Source organism: Centruroides vittatus, unplaced genomic scaffold (assembly GCF_030686945.1).
Source record: "Centruroides vittatus isolate TY-2023 unplaced genomic scaffold, ASM3068694v2 contig_603, whole genome shotgun sequence".
NCBI classification, from domain to species: domain Eukaryota; kingdom Metazoa; phylum Arthropoda; class Arachnida; order Scorpiones; family Buthidae; genus Centruroides; species Centruroides vittatus.
In genome coordinates this window covers 61,614-82,764 of record NW_027122369.1, presented here as the reverse complement: position 1 = coordinate 82,764, position 21,151 = coordinate 61,614, and the positions used below count along the sequence as shown (strand labels likewise).

The 21,151-nt window shown below is 35.8% G+C and overlaps 1 protein-coding gene across 1 annotated transcript in view; it reads right to left on the bottom strand.

The window, feature by feature from the left end:
• The window catches only part of LOC136979335 (ATP-binding cassette sub-family C member 4-like), a 60,742-nt gene extending 41,089 nt beyond the window's left edge, over positions 1-19,653 (bottom strand). The window contains exon 1 of the mRNA XM_067275282.1: positions 19,548-19,653. Within this exon, the coding sequence (XP_067131383.1) occupies positions 19,548-19,612 (65 nt within the window). The 5' untranslated portion in view covers positions 19,613-19,653. The remainder of the gene's footprint in view (positions 1-19,547) is intronic.
• Between the last annotated feature and the right edge of the window lie 1,498 nt (positions 19,654-21,151).

Sequence of the window (21,151 nt, the reverse complement as noted above, 5' to 3'; positions counted from 1 at the left end):
GAATTCATCTTCGATTTTGACTTTTCTTGCGCTATAGCTAAGAGTTTCGTTACGCTTAGTAACCATGGATCAACCACTCGGGAAGCGTTATTGAGGGAGAATGACCAATCAAAATGGACGAAAGAAAGAACGGAGATCGATATAACCCCGACACTCGCACTCGGTTATCGTTCTGAATATCCAAAATGCCGTGTGTCAACGCGCAAAAAAAAAAAAAAAAAAAAAAAAACAGTTTCTCGTCTATTGTGCGATATTTTGATGTGTAGCTTCCACCAGCTAAACCGGGTGAGGTTGGTGCTCTATAAAGCGCATGCACCAATGCCTATAATCTGCCTGCTTTGCTCCATTCAGTTATTTTCGAGGTGGAAGCTGACCCTGTAACCCGTGTCACTTCGGACTTAAACCGCGTTTCCAACCCCAACGGACGAAGTCTCCCCGTGCCTTACAGACTTGTCAACGCCACTGTTCCGGGGCCACCTTCGATCGACGATCAAAGAAACACATCGACGTCCAGGATGTCCTAACGGCTGATTGTCCTAAAACAAACTATTTTGTACATAGTGTATGTTTATTTTATATTAAAATAAACGGTTTTTGTCAGTACTTGTCGTCTTTGTCTCTTCTGCCATCACGCACATACGAATGGACCCTAGGCCTTCACTGACGTGCAGTTAACTGACTGCCCCTGGAAGTTGTCTTCTTACAGTAACACAGCTTCCCTATCATCAAATGTCACAGCACGCCACTGGTAAAATGGGCAATTAAATATAAATATTATATTTAACATAAATAAAATGTAAAAATTTTAAATAGTGCGATTAATTTATTTAGTTAAACCGTGAGAAGGCAGAAAAGGCAACATTTTATCTTCCCAACATCTTTACATTTCCTCTGATGGAAAGAATCTTGAAGTTCCTTTCCACAATGATATAGTCTAATATGGCCTCACCAAGAGCCCATCTGATTGGCCAACATATCTGTATACAACGGGAACAGTACCCTCTTTCGGGGTTTCTTTCTAGTCATCCTGATCAGCCACGGTTTAAATCAGTGGTGGGCAAACTTTTTTAATGGGGGGCCACAAAGTTTAAGAAATTCTAGAGGAGGGCCAGAATTATAGAAAAAATGCATTTTGTGTTAAAGCTTTTAATCATAATATTATAAAAACATTACAGCATTACACACAAATTACGTTTTACCTTAAATAATAATTAATTTAACTTTTATTCAAAGGCTCTGCCATGGTAGGTGTGTGAGACATATGAAATTGTTTTTGATTTTCCATAATATTTTCGAAAGCAGGTTCCAGCTGTGATGAAGCAACTTTCAGCAGTGCGAAAAGGTGTTTATCAGTCAATCGGTTTCTGATTGAGTTTTTCCGCAATTTCATGGTCGAAAAAGTCTGTTCGCACACATAAGACGACGCAAACATCGTCATAATTTTCTGGGCGTGAGCAATCATCTTTGGGAATTCAGCTTTCCGCAGTGCTCTATAAAAATCTAGTTTTGTGGATTTCAAGAACAATTGCTTTAAATGGGTGCTGCACTGCATTTCAATAATTTCCAACTGCAATTCTGCAGATACATTTTCCGGATCTACATTAAACGGCATCGAGAAAACATCTAGTGATGATTGAATGTTCTTAAAATCTTGAAACTTAGTTTCAAATTCTGTGTGAAGTTTTTTCAACGCCTGACTGAATTCTTTTAGTTTGTTCTCACTAACTGGTGACATGGATTTTAAACGCAGAAAGTGAGTTAAATCGTTCTTCGCCATGCAGTTATAAAACAGAAAAAGCTGAGTTTTAAATGATTTCAGACAACCCCAAGTCTCATCTATAAATTGGTTCTTTCCTTGCAATTTTTTATTTAATTTGTTATAGTGTTCGAGCAAATCGGTAAAAAATGCAAAATCGGTACGCCAATCTTTGTCTTCGAAGATTTGGAAATCAGTCCATTTGTCTGTTTTATTCTTTAAGAAATCTTGTATTTCCTCTTTTAAATTCCAAACCCGTTCAAATGCATATCCACAACTTAACCATATTACTTTCGTGTGGTAAAGAAGGTCAAAATAACCTGCGTCGACTTCAATCAGAAATTCTTGGAATTGTCGGTGTACCAAGCCCCGAGATCGAATCGTATTAATTAGTTTTAAAACAACATTAAGTACATGGATAATATCTATTGCAGCTTTACAAAGGACGTCCTGGTGAATTATACAATGTAAAAATACAACATCGTGATTAGGATTCTGGTTCCGAAAAATACCTGAAAATCCCGCGTTTTTTCCAACCATATTTGGGGCTCCATCTGTAGTTATATTGCATAATTTTGAAATACGCGCATTTAAATTTTGAAGACCTTCGGAAAATTCGTTATAAATTATTTTCCCCGTCGTTTTTCCTTTTATCGATTGCAAACAAGCTAGCTTTTCAGTAATATTAAATTCGTCGTCAACGCCTCTAATGAAGATTAATAATTGAGCAGTGTCACTTCTATTTGTACTTTCATCCATCGTCACGGAAAAATATTTAAAGTTTTCCATACGCTGCCTAAATTGAGTCGACAAGTTTGATGCAATGGCATCAATTCACGTTACTGTTTTTCGCGATAAGCTGACAGACTCAAACTCTTTAATTTCTCCTTTAATATAACCTCAATAAATTGTTTAGTATATAGATAAAGAATTTGTCTGTTCTTCCACTTCTCCGAATCGACACGAACCTTTCTTACACTCGATTTACCCGTCCTACTAGAAATTAGACATCACTCGGACGCCAACTATCGATTCGAAGCACCCGCGAGTTAGGGTGCGCATTTTAATTATCCTAGCTGGTGTCAGGCTCTGACAAGACCGAGATTCCACGATCTTGCTGTTTTCCTTAATTTAAATAGTAATATATCGTCATCCTTGACAAGTGAGCGAAGAGATCTCACAGTTGTGTAGAATAGAGAGAATTTAATGGCAACAAAACCTGCACTGCAGCTGCGTTTATAAAATATTCCTTATTCATAACGTCATATGCAAAGGATATCATTTAAAGTAATAGTGTAAATCGGTAACAGAGAGCATAGAACGATTACATTTGTTTTTTATGCCTTTTTGCAAAAGAAATGAGACATACTGTATATTTCCGCAAATAAGACGACCTTCAGATAAGACGAGCTATAAATTTTCGTCAAAGTTTTATAGCTGTAGCATGTATCTTTCTTATAAGACGACCCCCGAACTATCAACGGCCTAAGAATTTGGTTTAGATCAGCGATCATCATCTCGATAATAATATTGTACAATCAAACCTGTTTTATGCGGTCTTTTTTTGTGCGATATTTTATTTGTGCGGTATAGTTGGCGACTAGTCTCGTGCGATTTGTCATGTCTCACGTTGACTTATTATAGCTAAATAAACTTATTATAGCATAAATGAACTTATTATAGTAATATTATTGCATGAATATGCGAAAAATGAAATAATTTATTTTTTAAGTCAACAAAACACCACCTGGACAAAAATATGTAAAACAGACGATAGACGAGACGATGCAGTCAAGTGCTGACATCTGTTGTCAATAAATTCTATTTCGTACGGTTTTGAGTTATTTTCTATGTGAGACTTTTTTTATGCGGTCCCTATTGACTGCATAAAAAAATATATTTTTAATTGTGTTGCGAAAACCATTTTTTATAGCCACTCGTAAAGTTTCGTGCGATTTTTTTATGCGTTCCCTATCCACCGCATAAAAACAGGTTTGACTGTATTTTGCTTTCATCTGTCACAGTCATTTGCATTTTTATATTCAACTTGCCTCACTTCATGTTTAGCCTTAAATCAAATATTAAATATATGAAATTTACAATAAATTTACTGGAGTTTAAACAGATTTTACCTTAGTTTAAGTTATTCTTATATTAATTTACATAACAATGTGTGTCAAATAACAAACATATGGACACAGAAATGTAAAGTTCATTTTTTGTGACGAAGGTTCTGGCTCTTTTGAAATTCTTGTTTTTTGTCATAAAGTCGTGTACTTTCATTTGTCGCTTTTTTTCTTTCCTTAAGCAAATGTCGGTAGCAAGAAGATCGCATCCAAAACACTTCATCTCCCTTTTGCACTCCTTTCAAAATCTGGATCATTCGCTACAATTTGATCAACAATTTCTCTTATCCTTACTAAACTTTTACCAAGAAAATTTGTAGAGAAAATTTTTGGGTTCTTCATTTCAGAATCTCTATTTTCCAGTTCTACGTGAATTCCTTGTTTTGCCATTTCTTGAAGGTGAGAGCCTTATCAACGACTGTTGGTAAGGATCTCACCAGAAACTTGCAGTAACCCCTCAATATCCTGCTTGTCTACATCTCCTGCTGTGTCGATTAGGTTGACAATTTGGTCAACGTAATGATACAGCAATATTTTCTTCTTGTTGAGAATTCTTGGATACCTTCAGCCATAATTTCCTCCACACTCCGCTTATGCATTTATCAGTTAATTCTTGCCAAGCGAAGTCTATATCGTCTTTAGAGTCCATGATGTTATATTTTTTCTAAAATTGCACCAAACAAACATAGATTTAGTGGAAGTACAAAGCTACAACGAATTGCTACCTATTGCGATTGGTTCGTGTTCGGGAATAATTGTATTATATACGAAACAATGAAATGCTGCGATAATTTGAATACAGTGGGGTCCCCCTTTAAGAGTGGGCAAATTTGAGGATTTAGAAAATTTACACAAAATACTGTACTTTCAACTAGATTTCAACTAGGAAGTTGTAAATTTCATTTAAAAATAAGGTTATTGTAAACATACATATATTTTATTATGTAAAACTAATTATTTTAATTTAATTGAAAAATAGCTATGTAAAATTTTTTCCAAAAATTTCTGATATGTTTCATAGGTTTATTCCCGGGTTTGGTTTTCTCTGCCTGTGGCCTTCATGATTAGGCCACACTAGGCTGTCGCGGTAATAGAAAAAAAATTATGTTTAAACATAATTTTGTCGGTGCCGTGGGCACCAGCCCCAAATGCCCTTATGTAAATCCGGCCCTGGAGTTTATTACTCGACCCTTAGTCCCTAAAAGTTGAGTTTAGAATTGATTATTTCTTTTATTCTCATTCCTCTCTACAGTTATATTCAGTTTCATTCAAAAAAATACACATCCAATACTTTTTTAGCTTCGAAAATTGACCTTCTGTGCAAAAAAGAACATCTCTTTACATGTGTTCCAAGCAAAAAAAAAAAAAAAAAAAAAAAAATATATTCATTGCAATCTGACTCAGCCGATGAAGAGTTATGATTCAGTCACATGACTCCCAGAATGCAGCAGGTGGTTTTGTTGTTCTGTTGGAACAGAGAATTTGATGTTAAAGTGTTGTTTATTAGTACACATTTTATTATACAGTGTATTTCAGTGTTATAATTGAGTGAAAATGAATGAAGACGGTTTGATAAGTTTAGAAGAAGGCAATATTGGATCCAGAAAGAAACCTAAAACCGTTGAAGTACAGGCAAAGAAGAAAATAGAAAAATACCGTGCTCCTTTGGGGTGCAACTGTTTCACACCACGATTAGACCATTAGATGCAGCTACGTTAAGAAAATCTATTTATGAATTTATAGACAAATATGAACAAGATTGTAAAATTAGTTCATACCTAAGTTTTAGTAACGTAAAGAGAAGACTGAAGCGTCAACCTCAAACCAATAACCGTAACACTAATTTAAAACTATGTGGATTTAATGTTAAAATATAGCATTTTCAACAATAGAGGAAAAGAAATTCCTATCTGCAACAAAATTTTTATGCACTTAACTAGAGTAAAAGCAATAAGGTTGCACAATGTAGCTAAAAGGGTAATGAAAAATAGAAGCCTAAGAGAGGTTCGTGATGGATATCTTACTAGCTACAAATCAGCAGGCAAAAAAAGTTGCTGTTCGAGAATTTTTAAGAAAATTGAAAGGGCAAGAAAGCCATTGCAATCGCAAAAACTCTAAGCGAATTCACTCGCATTCAGATCTCAACAGGACAAAATTGTATAAGATTTATGATAATATTGATAATTCTTGTGTAACGTTACAAGTGAAAAACTATGTATTTTGTAAAGTATTTTGTGAATACAACATTGGTTTTACATCACTGGCAAGTGACATTTGCAGCTACTGCAACAAAATAGACTTGCTGTCAAAGAAGGAAAAATGTGCCAGTCCAGAAAATAGGAATGTCACAGTTATCACAGTTATCAATGACCTGATTCTTAAGAAACGTGTTCACTAGGTTCGTGCCAAAGCTTTCTATGAACTAATGAGAGAATAACGAGATAATGGGATCACAGTCTGCTTTGATTTACAACATGTACAATAATCACCAAAAAGTCCGGTCCAAGAGACGATCTATTTACGCCAACTAAGTTTATATGCCTTCTACGTGGTTGATGCCAAAGAAAAATAACCAGTACTCTATACATGGGCTCAGGATCAGTCCGGAAGAGAATCCACAGAGGTAACATCATATTTATTCCATTATGTAAAGAACATTGACTTGACAGCTGTAAAGATCATTTGTTTATTTTGTGACTGTTCTGGAGCAGAAATCAAAGATAACTTTGTTCTTCAGACGTTGCTATATTTTTGGTCACTTGCAGTGTAGAAGAAATTCAGATAACGTTTTCAGATAGGGGACGTAGTCTTTTGCCCCCTGATAGAGTCTTTGGAAGAGTGGGAAAAAGTTAAGAAAGAATCCTACATTCGTAAACAGAGAATACCATAGCGTGTATGAAGTTAAAAAAAATTAAAAATTTACGAGAACATTGGCCTATATTAATAAACAGAAAGACTTTGTCTATCTGTTTTAAAACCATTGACCTTATAAGCCACAAGAAAAGAATTCTAATTCAGAAAAAAGTTGAAACCGTTGAAAAAAAGAAGTCGAGTTGTTACAGTACTAGTAATAAAAGTTAAAGCACTGGAAAACTTTCGATTTGAAAGTGATAGTAAAGAGTTTGTTAAGATGTACAAAAAGCGCCGAACACACAAAAAATGCTTTGAGGAACCGGTCGAACAACTACCTCTAAGGCAGCTGGAAGAAAAAAGATGCCCAATCACTTTTAAAGACTGTATGGCGAGGAATGAGAAAAGGATGAACGTTTTTCATGGTATAAACCAGTGTTACGAAACGTAACCAAGCTTGAAGCAGATGATTCAAAAAAAGAAGAAAATAATGGGAACCTGTGTGATTGCTTGGAATAAGAATAGCGTTATTCTTACTTTTTACTCTTAAATTATACGAAAAAATATATTTTTCTTCAAGTTCTGACTTATGGATATTATATAACTAAAAAATTTTCTAAAACATTGTGTTAACAATGAATAAAAAAGATTACAGTTAAAAAGGTAAAAGGAAATCAACTTGCAGAGAAAAAACTTTTTATTTACTTTAACAAACTTCCCAGATGCATTTCGCCTCTTATGAAAGGCCTCTTCAGTAGGTTTCACCGTACACAGTTCATATTTCCGACCTACTATGTACGGTCAAACCTACTGAAGAGGCCTTTCATAAGAGGCGAAATGCATCTGGGAAGTTTGTTAAAGTAAATAAAAAGTTTTTTCTCTGCAAGTTGATTTCCTTTTACCTTTTTAACTGTAATCTTTTTTATTCATTGTTAACACAATGTTTCAGAAAATTTTTTAGTTATATAATATCCATAAGTCAGAACTGGACGAAAAATATATTTTTTCGTATACTTTAAGAGTAAAAAGTAAGAAGAATAGAAAGTCTGACGCCATCGTTTTTTATAATTATTTTGGAAGAATAGAGTTAATTACCATTCTTGTAAAATAAAAAAGTCGCTGTATTTTTATTTTTCGGAGTGTATTTTTCTTCCGTATTTTGTAAAATGCTATGTTGTTTTGAGAAGTTAAAGAAGTACTCGGTATTACAAAGTAAAAAGAATATAGTGGCCAGGCAAAAAAAAACATATCCGCCCTGTCCAAGCAAAAAGAAACATGTCCATATTTTAATGTCAAATAATTAAATACTAACTATATTTCTATCAAAAACTGCCTTCAAATATTGGTGTTAGATACAAAATGAAAACAATAATAAATTTTTAGAGGTGTGAGGTGTAAAATAAATTCAACAATAATAGGAGTGCAACTGTTAGTAATTTCTGTTAGTGAAGTTGGATCAATTGAGCCAGCAAGGATGAAAACGGGAGACGGACTAAACTTCTATACGTCTTCACTCCACTAAGAAGAACCACACACAGACCACCAACCACTGGTCATTAATATAAAGGCAAGAATTCCCAGGGACATGGGAAACAAAGGAACATAAACACTGTCACCGTACATCATACTATATCTGTCAAAAGAACATGTGACAAACTTTAACACGTGACAGCCACATGTCTAACAATCCCCCGCTTGGCTGTTGCGTGGCCAAAGGTCATTCAATAACAGTTAACATATTAATATTAGCGAATATTAAGACCCAATAGTTTACAACATTTCTTGTGTTTATTCGGACCGAGTGCCTTTGTCAATACATCTGCAGGCATATTTTCGGTTGAGATATGTTTTAGTTTTATTTTACCTTCACTGACGAGGTCCTTCACAAAATGTAATTTTATGTCTATATGCTTTGCCCTTTTGTGAGAGCCTTCCCCATTGGCCAAACATATTGCTGCTTGATTATCAGAAAATATACAAGTCGTTTCTGTTTTAAGTTCGCCTAATAGCACTTCTCTTAATAGCGATTTAAGCCAGATTGCTTCTTTGCTAGCCTCGGTAATTGCTACATATTCTGCTTCGCACGTTGAAAGGCTGACAGTTGTTTGTTTACAACTTGACCAGCTCACAAGGTTATTCCCTAATTTAAAGCAGTAACCAGAAATGATTTTCTGTCATCTTCATCGCTAGCATAATCAGCATCGCAGAAGCCTACAATGTCTATTTCTCCGTTTCTTTCATAACTAAGCACTACATCTGCAGTTCCTTTTAAATATTTAAATACCCTCTTTACTGCCTCCCAGTGAGTTCTGTCAAATGCATTGTTATATTTGCTCAAATGTGAAACAATATGTGCAATATCAGGACGGGTCATTACTGACGCATACATTAAACAGCCTATTGCCTGCTGATATGGTATTCTCGACATCAACTCAAAATCTATTACCTGAGGTTTCTTGAGTTTTAAGCTAGAATCGCATGCAGTTGAAACAGTATTACATTTGTCCATAAAAAAACGTTCTAAAATTTCATGAATGTATTTTTCCTGGCTTAGTGTAATTTTGGCTAAGTTGCTATCCTTTCTAATTTCTATCCCTAAAAAGGACTTTGGAGAACCTAAGACTTTTAGTTTAAACGATTCTGTCAATCTCTGCTTAATTTCGTCTACCCATTTATTATTGTTGTGAGCTATTATAATATCGTCTACATGAATCAGCAATAATAAAATTTTCGTACCTTCAGCTCTATAATATAAACAGTCATCAGAGATTGATCTCTTCAGTTTTATCTGCATCAATTTTTCTTTTAGTGTTTGTTGCCACACACGCCCTGATTGTTTCAATCCGTACAATGCTTTATGCAATTTATAGACCCAGTTTTCTTTCCCTTCTATGCTAAAACCTTCTGGCTGAGTTACATAGATTTCGTCATGCAACTCCCCATTTAGAAAAGCTGTCTCGAAATCAAATTGCCTGAGTTCTAGGTTTTTCATCGCAGCTAGAGCAAACAACATCCGAATAGTTGTGCTTCTTGCGGTTGATGCATATGTTTCCCCGAAATCCACTCCACTAACCTGAGCGCAGCCTTTAGCTACTAACCTAGCTTTGAATTTACTTTTCCCTTCTAATTCCTTCTTTGTAAAAACCCATTTAGTTTTTATCGCTCTCTTATCACTGGGCAATTCACATAATTCCATACCTTTTGATCTTGAATCGCCTTTAACTCTGTTTTCATTGCATTAATCCAATCTTTGGAATTTGGATTCTTAATTGCCTGCAAATATGAAAAAGGCACTTGACCTACTGCATAGACAATTGGATTTCCGTATCGTTGTGGTGGTCTAACATTTCTTCTCAATCGAGTACTTGTTGTAGGGACAGATGAATGACTCTGCTCTTGACTTTGCTCTTGCTCTTCAGGCTCATCTTCCGAGTCCTCAGATTTGAAATCAGCCCCGCTGACCTCTGGTGTCCATCTTCGTTGAACTTTTTCTTGTCATCTGATGGAAATACGTTGACAGTTTCTGTCTGTTTCTCGTCTGATCTGCATCTTGACATTTCATTAAATTTCACGTCTCTTGATACTACAATAGACCTGTTGCTCGGATCATACAGTCTGAAAGCTTTCATGGTGGCTTCACTTGGATGTCCCATTCGTTTGTGCCATAACCAATATTTACTTTGAGGACTAGCTATATTAACAATGTTTTTATATGTATCCACTACATATAAATGGTTTATCTTCTTTGCTGTGGCATACATAAGTTCGCCCTTTCTGATAACACATTTATTTCCATAAAAATGAGTAGTCAAGCCTCTCTTGGAAAGTTGGCTTACTGATAACAGATTGACGGTCACTTCGGGCACATACCAAACATCTTTTAGTATACAATTGAAGGGTACCCCTTTCACGTTTAGGCGCAAGGATATATCACCTTCACCTGCGACTCTCAAACTTAAATTGTTTGCCACATCTATCACGTGATTAGCAGGTCTAAACTTTACGAAAAGCTAACGAACATAACTTAAATGATGAGCGCTACCACTGTCTATTATCCAGTCAGAGTTATGTGAGTCAACACCTTTGTTTATAATTGAACATAACATCATTGGATTTTTTGGTTCGGATTCGTTTCACTGTGACATTGCGATGCTCTATGTCCATACTTATTGCACTTGAAGCATTTTCCATTAAAGATTCTTGTATCGTCATGTTTTTGTTTTATACTAGTGCCTCTTCTATCGAAACGGTTTCTTGTTGCACTAAACACTTTTGACTCATTAGTACTAATGCAATCATTTTTTCTGGCAGCCTGTTGCAGCAGTTTAGCTTTAACTGAAACTGAGGTTAATTTTACGTCTGCGGCAATCGCTAAATTGGTCACTAAACTATCATATTCTTCCGGTAAACGCATCAATAATAATTCCGCATGTTCCTGATTATCAATTGTACAACCGATTTTTCTCAACTGGTCAATGAGGGTTTGTATTTTGTTAATACAAGCGGCCATACCTGTACACGTGTTAAAATCCATGGAGTAAAGTTCCCTTTTTATTTGCAGCCTTTTCAGAATACTCTTATCTTCGTAGAGATTTGCTATAGTATCCCATGCTTCCTTGGCACTTGTACAATGTTGGATATCGACTTTAACGTGGTCCCCAACTGTCAGGGCTATTGTTCCTAACGCCCTTCAATCACAACTTTTTTCTTTCGCCGTAGATTCTTTATCTGTTACCGGCGTCTCGATCGCTGCCCACAGATCTTCCTTCATCAACAGCATTTTTACGTTGAATTGCCATGATGAAAAATTGGATGAACCTTCCAGTTTTTGGAAGTTGACAAACCCTTCCTTTGTGAAGATATCTTTATGTAAATTTTCCATCTCACACGTTGTCTTTCGGATCCCACCAAATCTCAAACAAAACCAATATCACAATGAACAAAAATTATAAAGGCATTAATGTACTGGGTTACTGTCCTGGGCTACTGTCCTAGATTGCTGTCCTGGGCCCATAACCTTTTCTTAGTAATTTCTGTTAGTGAAGTTGGATCAATTGAGCCAGCAAGGATGAAAACGGGAGACGGACTAAACTTCTATACGTCTTCACTCCACTAAGAAGAACCACACACAGACCACCAACCACTGGTCATTAACATAAAGGCAAGAATTCTCAGGGACATGGGAAACAAAGGAAAATAAACACTGTCACCGTACATCACACTATATCTGTCAAAAGAACATGTGACAAACTTTAACACGTGACAGCCACATGTCTAACAGCAACTACTAGAAAGATGACCAGAGCTATGAAAATGAATTTAATCTGCTCTTGTATATACAAATTCAAGTGAACATCAGCAAACTATTTTATTCGATAATCTATATCATATGAAGCGTTGTAAAATAAAAAGATGTTATTTTAAGAATATTTATCTCATAAATATTCTGAGAACAAACAACCTTGAAAAATATAACATTCATTACAACGTGTATTTTGCACAACTTAATTCTCATCGTGACAAAATTCAAACGTAAATTAAATAAAGTTCTCTATCGTTAAGTATATTTTTGTTAATATACTCTACAATTGTTGGTATCTGATCAGTTTTAAATTTTTTAAGATGTATTGGATTAGGCACTCCGTGTGTTAAACTCTGACTTAAGATATCTTTGTAAATATAAATTAAATACTATAATATAATATAAGGGTTAGAAATATGAAATAATCTAGTAATCTTAATCTTTGCTGTTGTTGATTTATGCCCGAGCGACGCCGGGCTCATCTGCTAGTTTCGAATAAATCTTTTCGTTCATGCATAAATACAGGAACGAGAATAACACTTATTATTCTTACACTGTACAAATAAGATAACGGCCTACAGACCCAAAAAGAGATGGCCACACGTAGTGTTGTTTTCGGCACATACGGACATTACAAAGGAGGAATTGCCAAATTTCTTACACTACCCAAAACCAACTGTTACAGGACAACTTCACCGAGGAAGAATTCGAAACACAGTTTCGACTGAAATTCCAGCTTGGAAAAAAGGAAGCCATATAGAACAACTGGGTGGTGGAGGTGTCTCCTGCTGTTAGAAGGATACTAATAGATCTTGGAAAAGTTAACCTGGATTGGTCGCGCTGCAGGGTCGCGGATTTCTTCCCGGTCCTGCAGTGCTTCAAGTGCTGCCAATTTAATCACGCGGCAAAAGACTGACCACAAACTAAACACACCTGCAGCCAGTGCACAGGGGACCACCCTTTTCGTGGCTGCCCTAACCGCAGGAAAGCACCAACCTGCTGTAATTGCATATTAGACAAGACCAAGAATCACAAACACAACGCGAGGGATGTCAAGTGTCCAACATATCAACGGGTTAAATCAATTATTACTACAAGAACCGACTATGGGATATAATCAATTCAACAACATTCGTATACTGCAAAGCAATACTCAAAGAAGCATCTCAGACACTTCCCTCATCTATGAAACACTAGATAATTACGACTTGGTCTTTCTACAACAGCGGTTCCTACCTTTTTTTTGATCAGGGACCACTTTGATTTCATTGTTGTTAGCAGGGACCACAAGGTTTAAGAAAAATAAACTATCAATCTAAAAATAAACTTTAATCAAAACTTTTAACATAAGTAATCGTTAAACTCAAGAGTAACATGCTTTAACAGTACTATTATAATAGAAAACATAACATTTTTAGTAAAAATTAAATTCAGTTTGTATCAACATGGGAATAATAATTTTAAATGAATAAAAATTTTAAATCTTTCGCGGACCATATTTTAGCTCTTGCGGACCACTGGTGGTCCGCGGACCACTGGTGGGGACCGCTGTTCTACAAGAACTGTATTGCCGTAATGGCATCTTCTCGTGTTTACCTATGTCCTGCCCGATCCTCAGTGGTACAGTACAGTACCCGTGGGCTATCACACTGGTACCCAATGTTAATTTAACAACATTGCGCCACACTAAGTACAGTAACGAGCACATCGTGACTACAGAGATTCTGTTTAATAGTGAAAGACTTATTATAATCAATGTCTACTTCCCAGGCTGGATGGAAAGCGAAGGCTTCCTCGAGGACCTACAAAGAATTTTAGATGCCTTTCAGGGATTCCACATCATAATGGTGAGTGATATGAACACTCACTCCCCATCTTGGGAAGGGGAAAAACTAGACAGACGCAGGAGTCTCTTTGAGGAACTTATACATCGCAACGACTTCCTCTTACTCAATAATCCAATGTCTCCTCCCACATTTCGCTCTCCGCGGGGAAATTCTTGGATAGACGTGTCGACCTGTAGTTCTGGCCTTTACACCAAAATCGTGAACTGGAGAGTTCTCCCTGACGAAACTTTGAGCGACCACGCTCACATTGCATTTGAAATCACATGCTCAAAGAATGAGCACTCCATGGAAAGCACCCCTAGGAGCAAATTCGACCCCAACAGAGCTGACTGGAACCGGATTAAGGCATACTTGGAGAGTCATCTCAATAAAATCTACTCTGAAAATCAAGGCGATGCCAGAGTCCAAATTGAAACAAATATAGACATTATTCGCAAGGCGTGCGAAACATACATACCCAAAAAGATGGCCAGGAAGAAGGAAAATTCCCTGGTGGACTCCGGAACTCGGAGAATTGCGCAAAGAAACCAACAAATTAAGACATATCTACCAAAGGTGTAGAAATGAAAGCGAACGTAACAGGCATAAAGAAGCCTACCTAAATAGCCAACATGCTTATAAACAGACTATCAGAGGCGAAAAACTACGTACGTGGCGTGAGTTCTGTACCATTACATTGAGGGCCCCGTGGGGTTTTATTACAAAAATGTGTACGAACAGATTGAGTAAAGTTAAAATACTGACTGACGAAAACACCGGAAGCAACCCTGCAACTATACCCAGATTATGACTAAACAGCTTAATAAGTTCTGTCCGGACGACGATCCCAAGGAAGATACTGAATGGCAGAGGGAAATTCGTGCCAATAAAGATAAACTTGAACAGAGTGAAAATACCCCTTATTTCACTAAAGAGGAGATAGGTATAGCCTTCTCAACTCTAGGGAAACGCAAGGCACCGGGTTTAGATGAAATTAGCACAGAAATAGCGATCAAGTTATGGGAAATTATTCCATTTTACCTTACTGACCTTTATAATAACTGTCTGCAACACGCAGTCTTTCCGAGATCCTAGAAGAGGGCTAGAGTCGTTCCCGTGCCTAAACCGGGACAGTCCAACTATGTCAGACCTATTTCCCTGCTTCCAATCTTAGGGAGTCCTGGAGAAACTCGTTAAAAATAAACTTGAATGGCATGTGGAACATCACCAAAAGCTCAGCGACAGACAATTTGGTTTTTGGCGCCAGAGGTCCGCGGAGGATGCCATAAAACAATCTGTGAACAATATCAAACGCCTCTTGCAAGATAACAAATATGTCCTAGGGGTCAGCCTTGATATCTCTAAGGCTTTTGACAGCGCTTGGTGGCCCTAGTGACCCTACAGCTGCACAACATCGGCTGCCCACGCAACCTACATAGACTTCTGCTAGACTACTTCAGAGACAAGAAGTCTGTTCTCCAATATGGCCAACAAGAAGTTAGTAAAAACATAACAAGGGGATGTCCACATGAGTCTTGTCTGTGGGCCCCTGCTCTGGAACTTAACGTTTGATACTTTCTTAAGAAGCAACTTTGGGCAAAACTCTTCCACCGCAAATGCGGACGACGTGCTCATGCTGATTGGTGGCAGGTCGAGAGCCGAACTGGAAACCAAGGGAAATCGCCTATTACAACTCATCAGCACTTGGGGTGACAAGCACGAGCTGACTTTTAATTCCCAAAAACAAAGGCCATCATTTTCAATAAACCAAGGAAAAGGAACCTATATCTAAGACCCCCAACACTTAAAATGAACGGTGTGGCCATCCGCGTGGGAAAAACTCTTAAGTATTTAGGCATAATACTAGACCACAAATTTTCCTGGGACTCTCATATTGAGAACACCACAAAACGCACCGGGCTCATATTTCAAACGTTGGCGCAGGTGGCCAGGAGAGATTGGGGTCCCTCTCCTGAAGCCCTTTCTGCCATATACGACGGCATCTTCATCCCGATCGTCAGTCATGATTGCGGCACATGAGGACGAGCCGTTTCGAAGGTTCATCCCAGGAAGAAACTGGTGTCCGCTCAGAGGTGGGCACTTCTTTTAATTACAAAGGCCTACCGCACAATCAGTAATAACAGCCTTCAGGTAATTGCAAAAAAAAATCCCCATAGACATCGAGATCATTAGGAAGAGCAAGATCCAGCAATTTAGATGGGGAAAGGATATTCCAATTGGTGATGATATTATTGAATCACAGAGAATGGAAAAACCGTACCCGTACTTTAACACATTTCCTGGCGTAAATGATAATTTCACTACTAGCAACTACACACGTATTAACGCCAACATCGAAATTTATACCGATGGATCCAGCATTGACAGGAATGTGGGATGCAGCTACGTGGCATACGTCGATCGTACGGAAGCGCATCACCAAAAATTCAAGCTACATCCTATTTGTACCGTGTTCCAAGCTGAACTCCTGGCCATCAACAACGCAATAGACTGGTCCAATACCACCTACACCAACATGCAGATTTCAATCTTCACAGACTCTCTCTCAGCCCTCAATATAATTCACAGTTACAAACTCCATCCTCTGGCTGTGGACACTAGGAATAAAATTAACACTTCTACAAACAATTTCCAAATCAACTAGGTCAGATCCCATCAAGGGACTAAGGGAAATGAGAGGGCGGATGCCATTGCGAAGGAGGCAGCACTGGATCCTAACAACCAATACATCTATGACAAGATCAGTCAGGGCACCCTAAAACACTTACTTTGGGAAGAGGCCATTGGCAAATGGCAAACACGCTGGAATGAGATGAATCAACACATCACTTATCGGTTTATTCCCGACCTTGAACAATTCCTCAAGATCAGCTGGTTTACACCTGATCACTACACAACACAGTTCCTGAGCGATCACGGCGGTTTCGCCAGTTATCTGGCCAGATTCACCGACCACGCTTCCGAGCACTGCCCCACCTGCACCGTCAGAGACGGCGCCACTCACTATTTATACGACTGCACCATCACCACCAGCGAGCGAACAGAACTATGCGTCCTCTTAAATAAAATTCATTCAGACTGGCCCTGTGACATGAAGGATATATGGAAAACTACTAAAATTTTTCGTACTTTCAAAAAGCTAGCCAAAAAAGCTATCATAACCATCAATCCGCTCCTTCAAAGAAGGCCTCCTTGAACAACATAATGAAATTTAGTGTAAGGGCCATCTCAGCCTAACTCGTGAACATAGTATTTGTTATTTGACTTGGATAGCCATTCAGTAGCACACTCCTTGTGCTACTTCTATTTCTACTTACTATATTCATATTTTATCATTGTAACTTGGTTTTCTTAATGTTTCGCTGCTAAATGCCTATGTTCTGCATCCAGTTTGTAATTGCATGTCATAAGCTATGACAGCATTCTCTCTTATGTTCATTTCCTCACTGTGCCTGCGTGTCTAGCTGTGTCGCGCAATTTTATGTTATGTATATATTGTTTCACCACTCTTTTTGCTGCATGTAATTTACAATATCACAATTGCTTTACATTTAAATTGTACACTATCTCCCTGGTAGTGCCTCTGGCGGAACAGGGAATGTATGAACATATGTTAAATAAATAAATAAATAACTGTACAAATAAGATTTTGTGCAATAACTAAGTCGTAAAATTTGTGGAAATTTACCTCAGTTACATTATTTTGAATAATCGACAATAATATTTCTAAACATTTTCGTATTATTTTATGAAATTAAAATTTTATTTGGGTGCATTGGTGTAACGGAATTCAGATATTTACGTTATCTATTAATCGTCACTACATACAAGTTTTATATAACCCAGAAAACAATGATTTTAAAAACCCACTTTTTAGTTTTGCTAATTAATGTTTTAATAACACTGCGTTATAAATGTAGGTGTGAAATATTATTTATTCAAGAATTTAAAACTCTTTTGAAAAATCGCATCTTAAAATTTATATCCTGGTCATAATACAATACAAGCATCAAAGTGTTAATGACAAATTTATATTACAAATTAAAAATATGTAAGGATAGTTAGCAATTAACTAAACTTTAGCTCATAGTCATTTTTCAGAAAAAAGTTGAACTTAATCAAAATTATAGTATAATATTGCAGGGCCATAGCAGTAGATCATAACTTAAATTTCTTATTGAAACTTTGCAGTTTCTACAATATAGATATTTATATACGATCTTATCTATAATGATAGTTTAGTTTAAAATCTATAGCATTAGATATATAATAAAGTTAAGTTTTTAATGATATTTTATATCTATATATATAAAACTACCTGACTGACTGACTGATTCATCATCGCCCAGAGCAAAGCGATGAACCTAAAGAAGTGAAATTTGGTACACAGTTAGGGTACGTCATGGAAACGCACACTAAGAAGGGATTTTTCGAAATATACCGCGGGGGAGAGAGAGAGAGAGAGCATTAAGGTTTAACCGGAAGAACGGCTTCAACTGTACTATTTCAGATGCAATTTTTTGTTTCTAATGGTAATAACTTAAAAATTAAAAATAAAATTAATATATAAACATCTCAGAAAACTATCTGTTAAATCTTAAAAACAACATTTCTATGAGTAAAACGAAATAAAAACTTTGCCAATTGGTCGATTTACAACTCAGAAAGAAGCATTTGAAAATAGTCAAAAAGCAATTAACGTTTATTGACTTTCGCGGTAGGGGGTATCGCGGGGTCTGTGGACAAATTTTCTTGCAGTAGTACGAAATTTCTACTGAGTTCATTTGAAAGAGTCATATTTCTTCCCTATTTACAAACAAACCCGATGGTAATCGGTGAAATATGGGAAAAATTACAGCGAGTTGAAATTTCATATGTTTATTTTTTGCGTTTTACGTATCAAATTACATTAAATTCGACACAGATAAAGCATTTGTGTGAATATACAAATATTTTACACAGTTTAAAAGTAGAGAAAATAAAGAAAACAAAATGTAATAATAATTTTTGAAGCAAAGCCAAAAATTTTACAATTTTAAAATAAAAAATGGCGTCTGTTGGAGGCCACGTGACTAAATTTAAATCGAAAAATCACATGACTGCAGAAGGGTTAATTTCCAAACATACAATATTTATGTATTACGATTTTTTAACCAAATGAATGTTCAAACCGTTTCAATTCGAATTTATTACATATTTGTTCGATTATAGTGTGGCCATCGGCCATAATATTGCATATTTGTATATTTTATTTGAATTAATCTTAGCCTTCCTTCCTGTTTCTTTGTTCTGAATTCCTTTTAGAACTTTCTTATCTAATCCTTATCTTGGTAGGATTATCTTTTCCACGAAAATAAGTAAAACAAAAGACGGTGTAGGGCCCTGGGGCCAAACGAACAGAGAAAAAGTCACTTTTAGTGAGAACCTCGAAGTAGTAGAGAGGGAAAAAGAGTGCTCCTGACTTCGATAAAGACGATCTGAGACTGAAAAGTGCCGAAGAAGTTAGAAAGAAAAAATAGACTTGGGATAGAAAACCTTGAGGACAAACGACGAAGTCAGGAATAGACAAACTTTAATGGCATCAACCGAATCTTTCAACAAAAAGCACAGGAGTAAATTACAAGATATTATTAAACAATTATTAGAGTTTAAATAATATTACATACCAGAAAAACGCACGAGAAAAAACACCGGCTGAATCCAATGGACTACTCTTCTGTTTCCTCTCCATTCTGTATTAATATCTCGCATCTAAGATGAGCTTTAAACTGCATCTAAAACATTACTCATTAAATCTATATATATATAAAGCATGTTAAAGTGTAAAGGTTTATTCAGTTATTTGTGTTCATACAACCTTGAAGTTTCAGTAACATGTAATAAACAGTTTAATTATGATATTTATATTTTTAGTACACTTAAAATATTATACTACATTTAAAGCCTCGTTGTATAAAAATTGATAAATACATTACAATTAATTAGTTCATATATTAAAAGAAGCTAGCGACCAATTACTTCAATTCGACATTATATTTTTATAGAAATTATCAACATTTAGTCAAACTTTGATGCAAATAAATTACCATTTACATTATTTCTACTTAAGTCAGTAAATGTGTGAGGAAATTAAGTATATTGAGTACGGTTATTCTCTACACATAATTTTTTGAAACGATATTATAAATACTAATTACATCAGGGTGTTTAAAGTCATCGAGTTCATTTGTAAAGTTTATTTATAGTAAAGTTAACTGATAAGAAAAATCAGTTGTAAATTAATTTATATTTGAGTTGCATAAATAGGTCGAAGTATAATTGTACAAGTGTTGTTTATATAAAAAGTCATTCAGTGTTTTCTTTATCATATAAAATCTGTTTTCTTGCCAAATAGACTCTATAATATACGCATTTTCACTTTTAAAAAAATATAGCCGTTCCTTGCTTAAGATCAGTAATTAGGCTGCAATTTGAAAAAATTGTAGAGCTATATATTCCCACTGTCGTACGTCTGTTCACTGCCTGTACATCCGCGTTTCGTTCCTTTATCACGAAAATTGAGTTAGAATATCATTTTGTGCAGGCGTAATTTAAACACCATTAAAATAAGCACGTTACGCTCTGTTTTTGGATACTTTGTGTCGGTATTGGCATTGAGTAATATGAGACAATAAAGGAATTGTAAGTAATTTTATCTTTTACCTTAAATATTATTGTCGGATTAAATTTTCATTGTTTTAAAAAAGTTTTTATAAAATTGTTATGGAATGTTGTAAACCTGCTGAAGAGGGGCATTCATGTCCGAAACACACAGTGTACAGGTGGAGATAAAGGTATTTTGTTTTGACTAAAATCTTCTATTTTTGCTAATCGGAAACTACACTAGTATAATAAGTCCTATTAATAAACGAGGTCCTAGTAAACAAAGTAGGCCTATGTATATACAACAAAACACAGAAATGAAATTTTATTAAATATTTAAATTTTACTAATTGTATAAAACTGCAATTAAAAGCCATAATCTGATGCAAATTTCAATTGTTTAAACAACAAACTATCATTATTTGGTAAAAATATAAATAAATTTTACAGTAAATTATATAAATAAACAATTATTAATAAGCTTTCTTTCCTTCCCCCTTTCGAGCTTATAATTTGGAAAATTCAATTTCATAAATTTATAAAATAATATACTTTAATAGTATCTTCAATGTAATAGATTATTATTCGAATAAAAAGTCATATTTATCATGTCGATAAACATTCATAT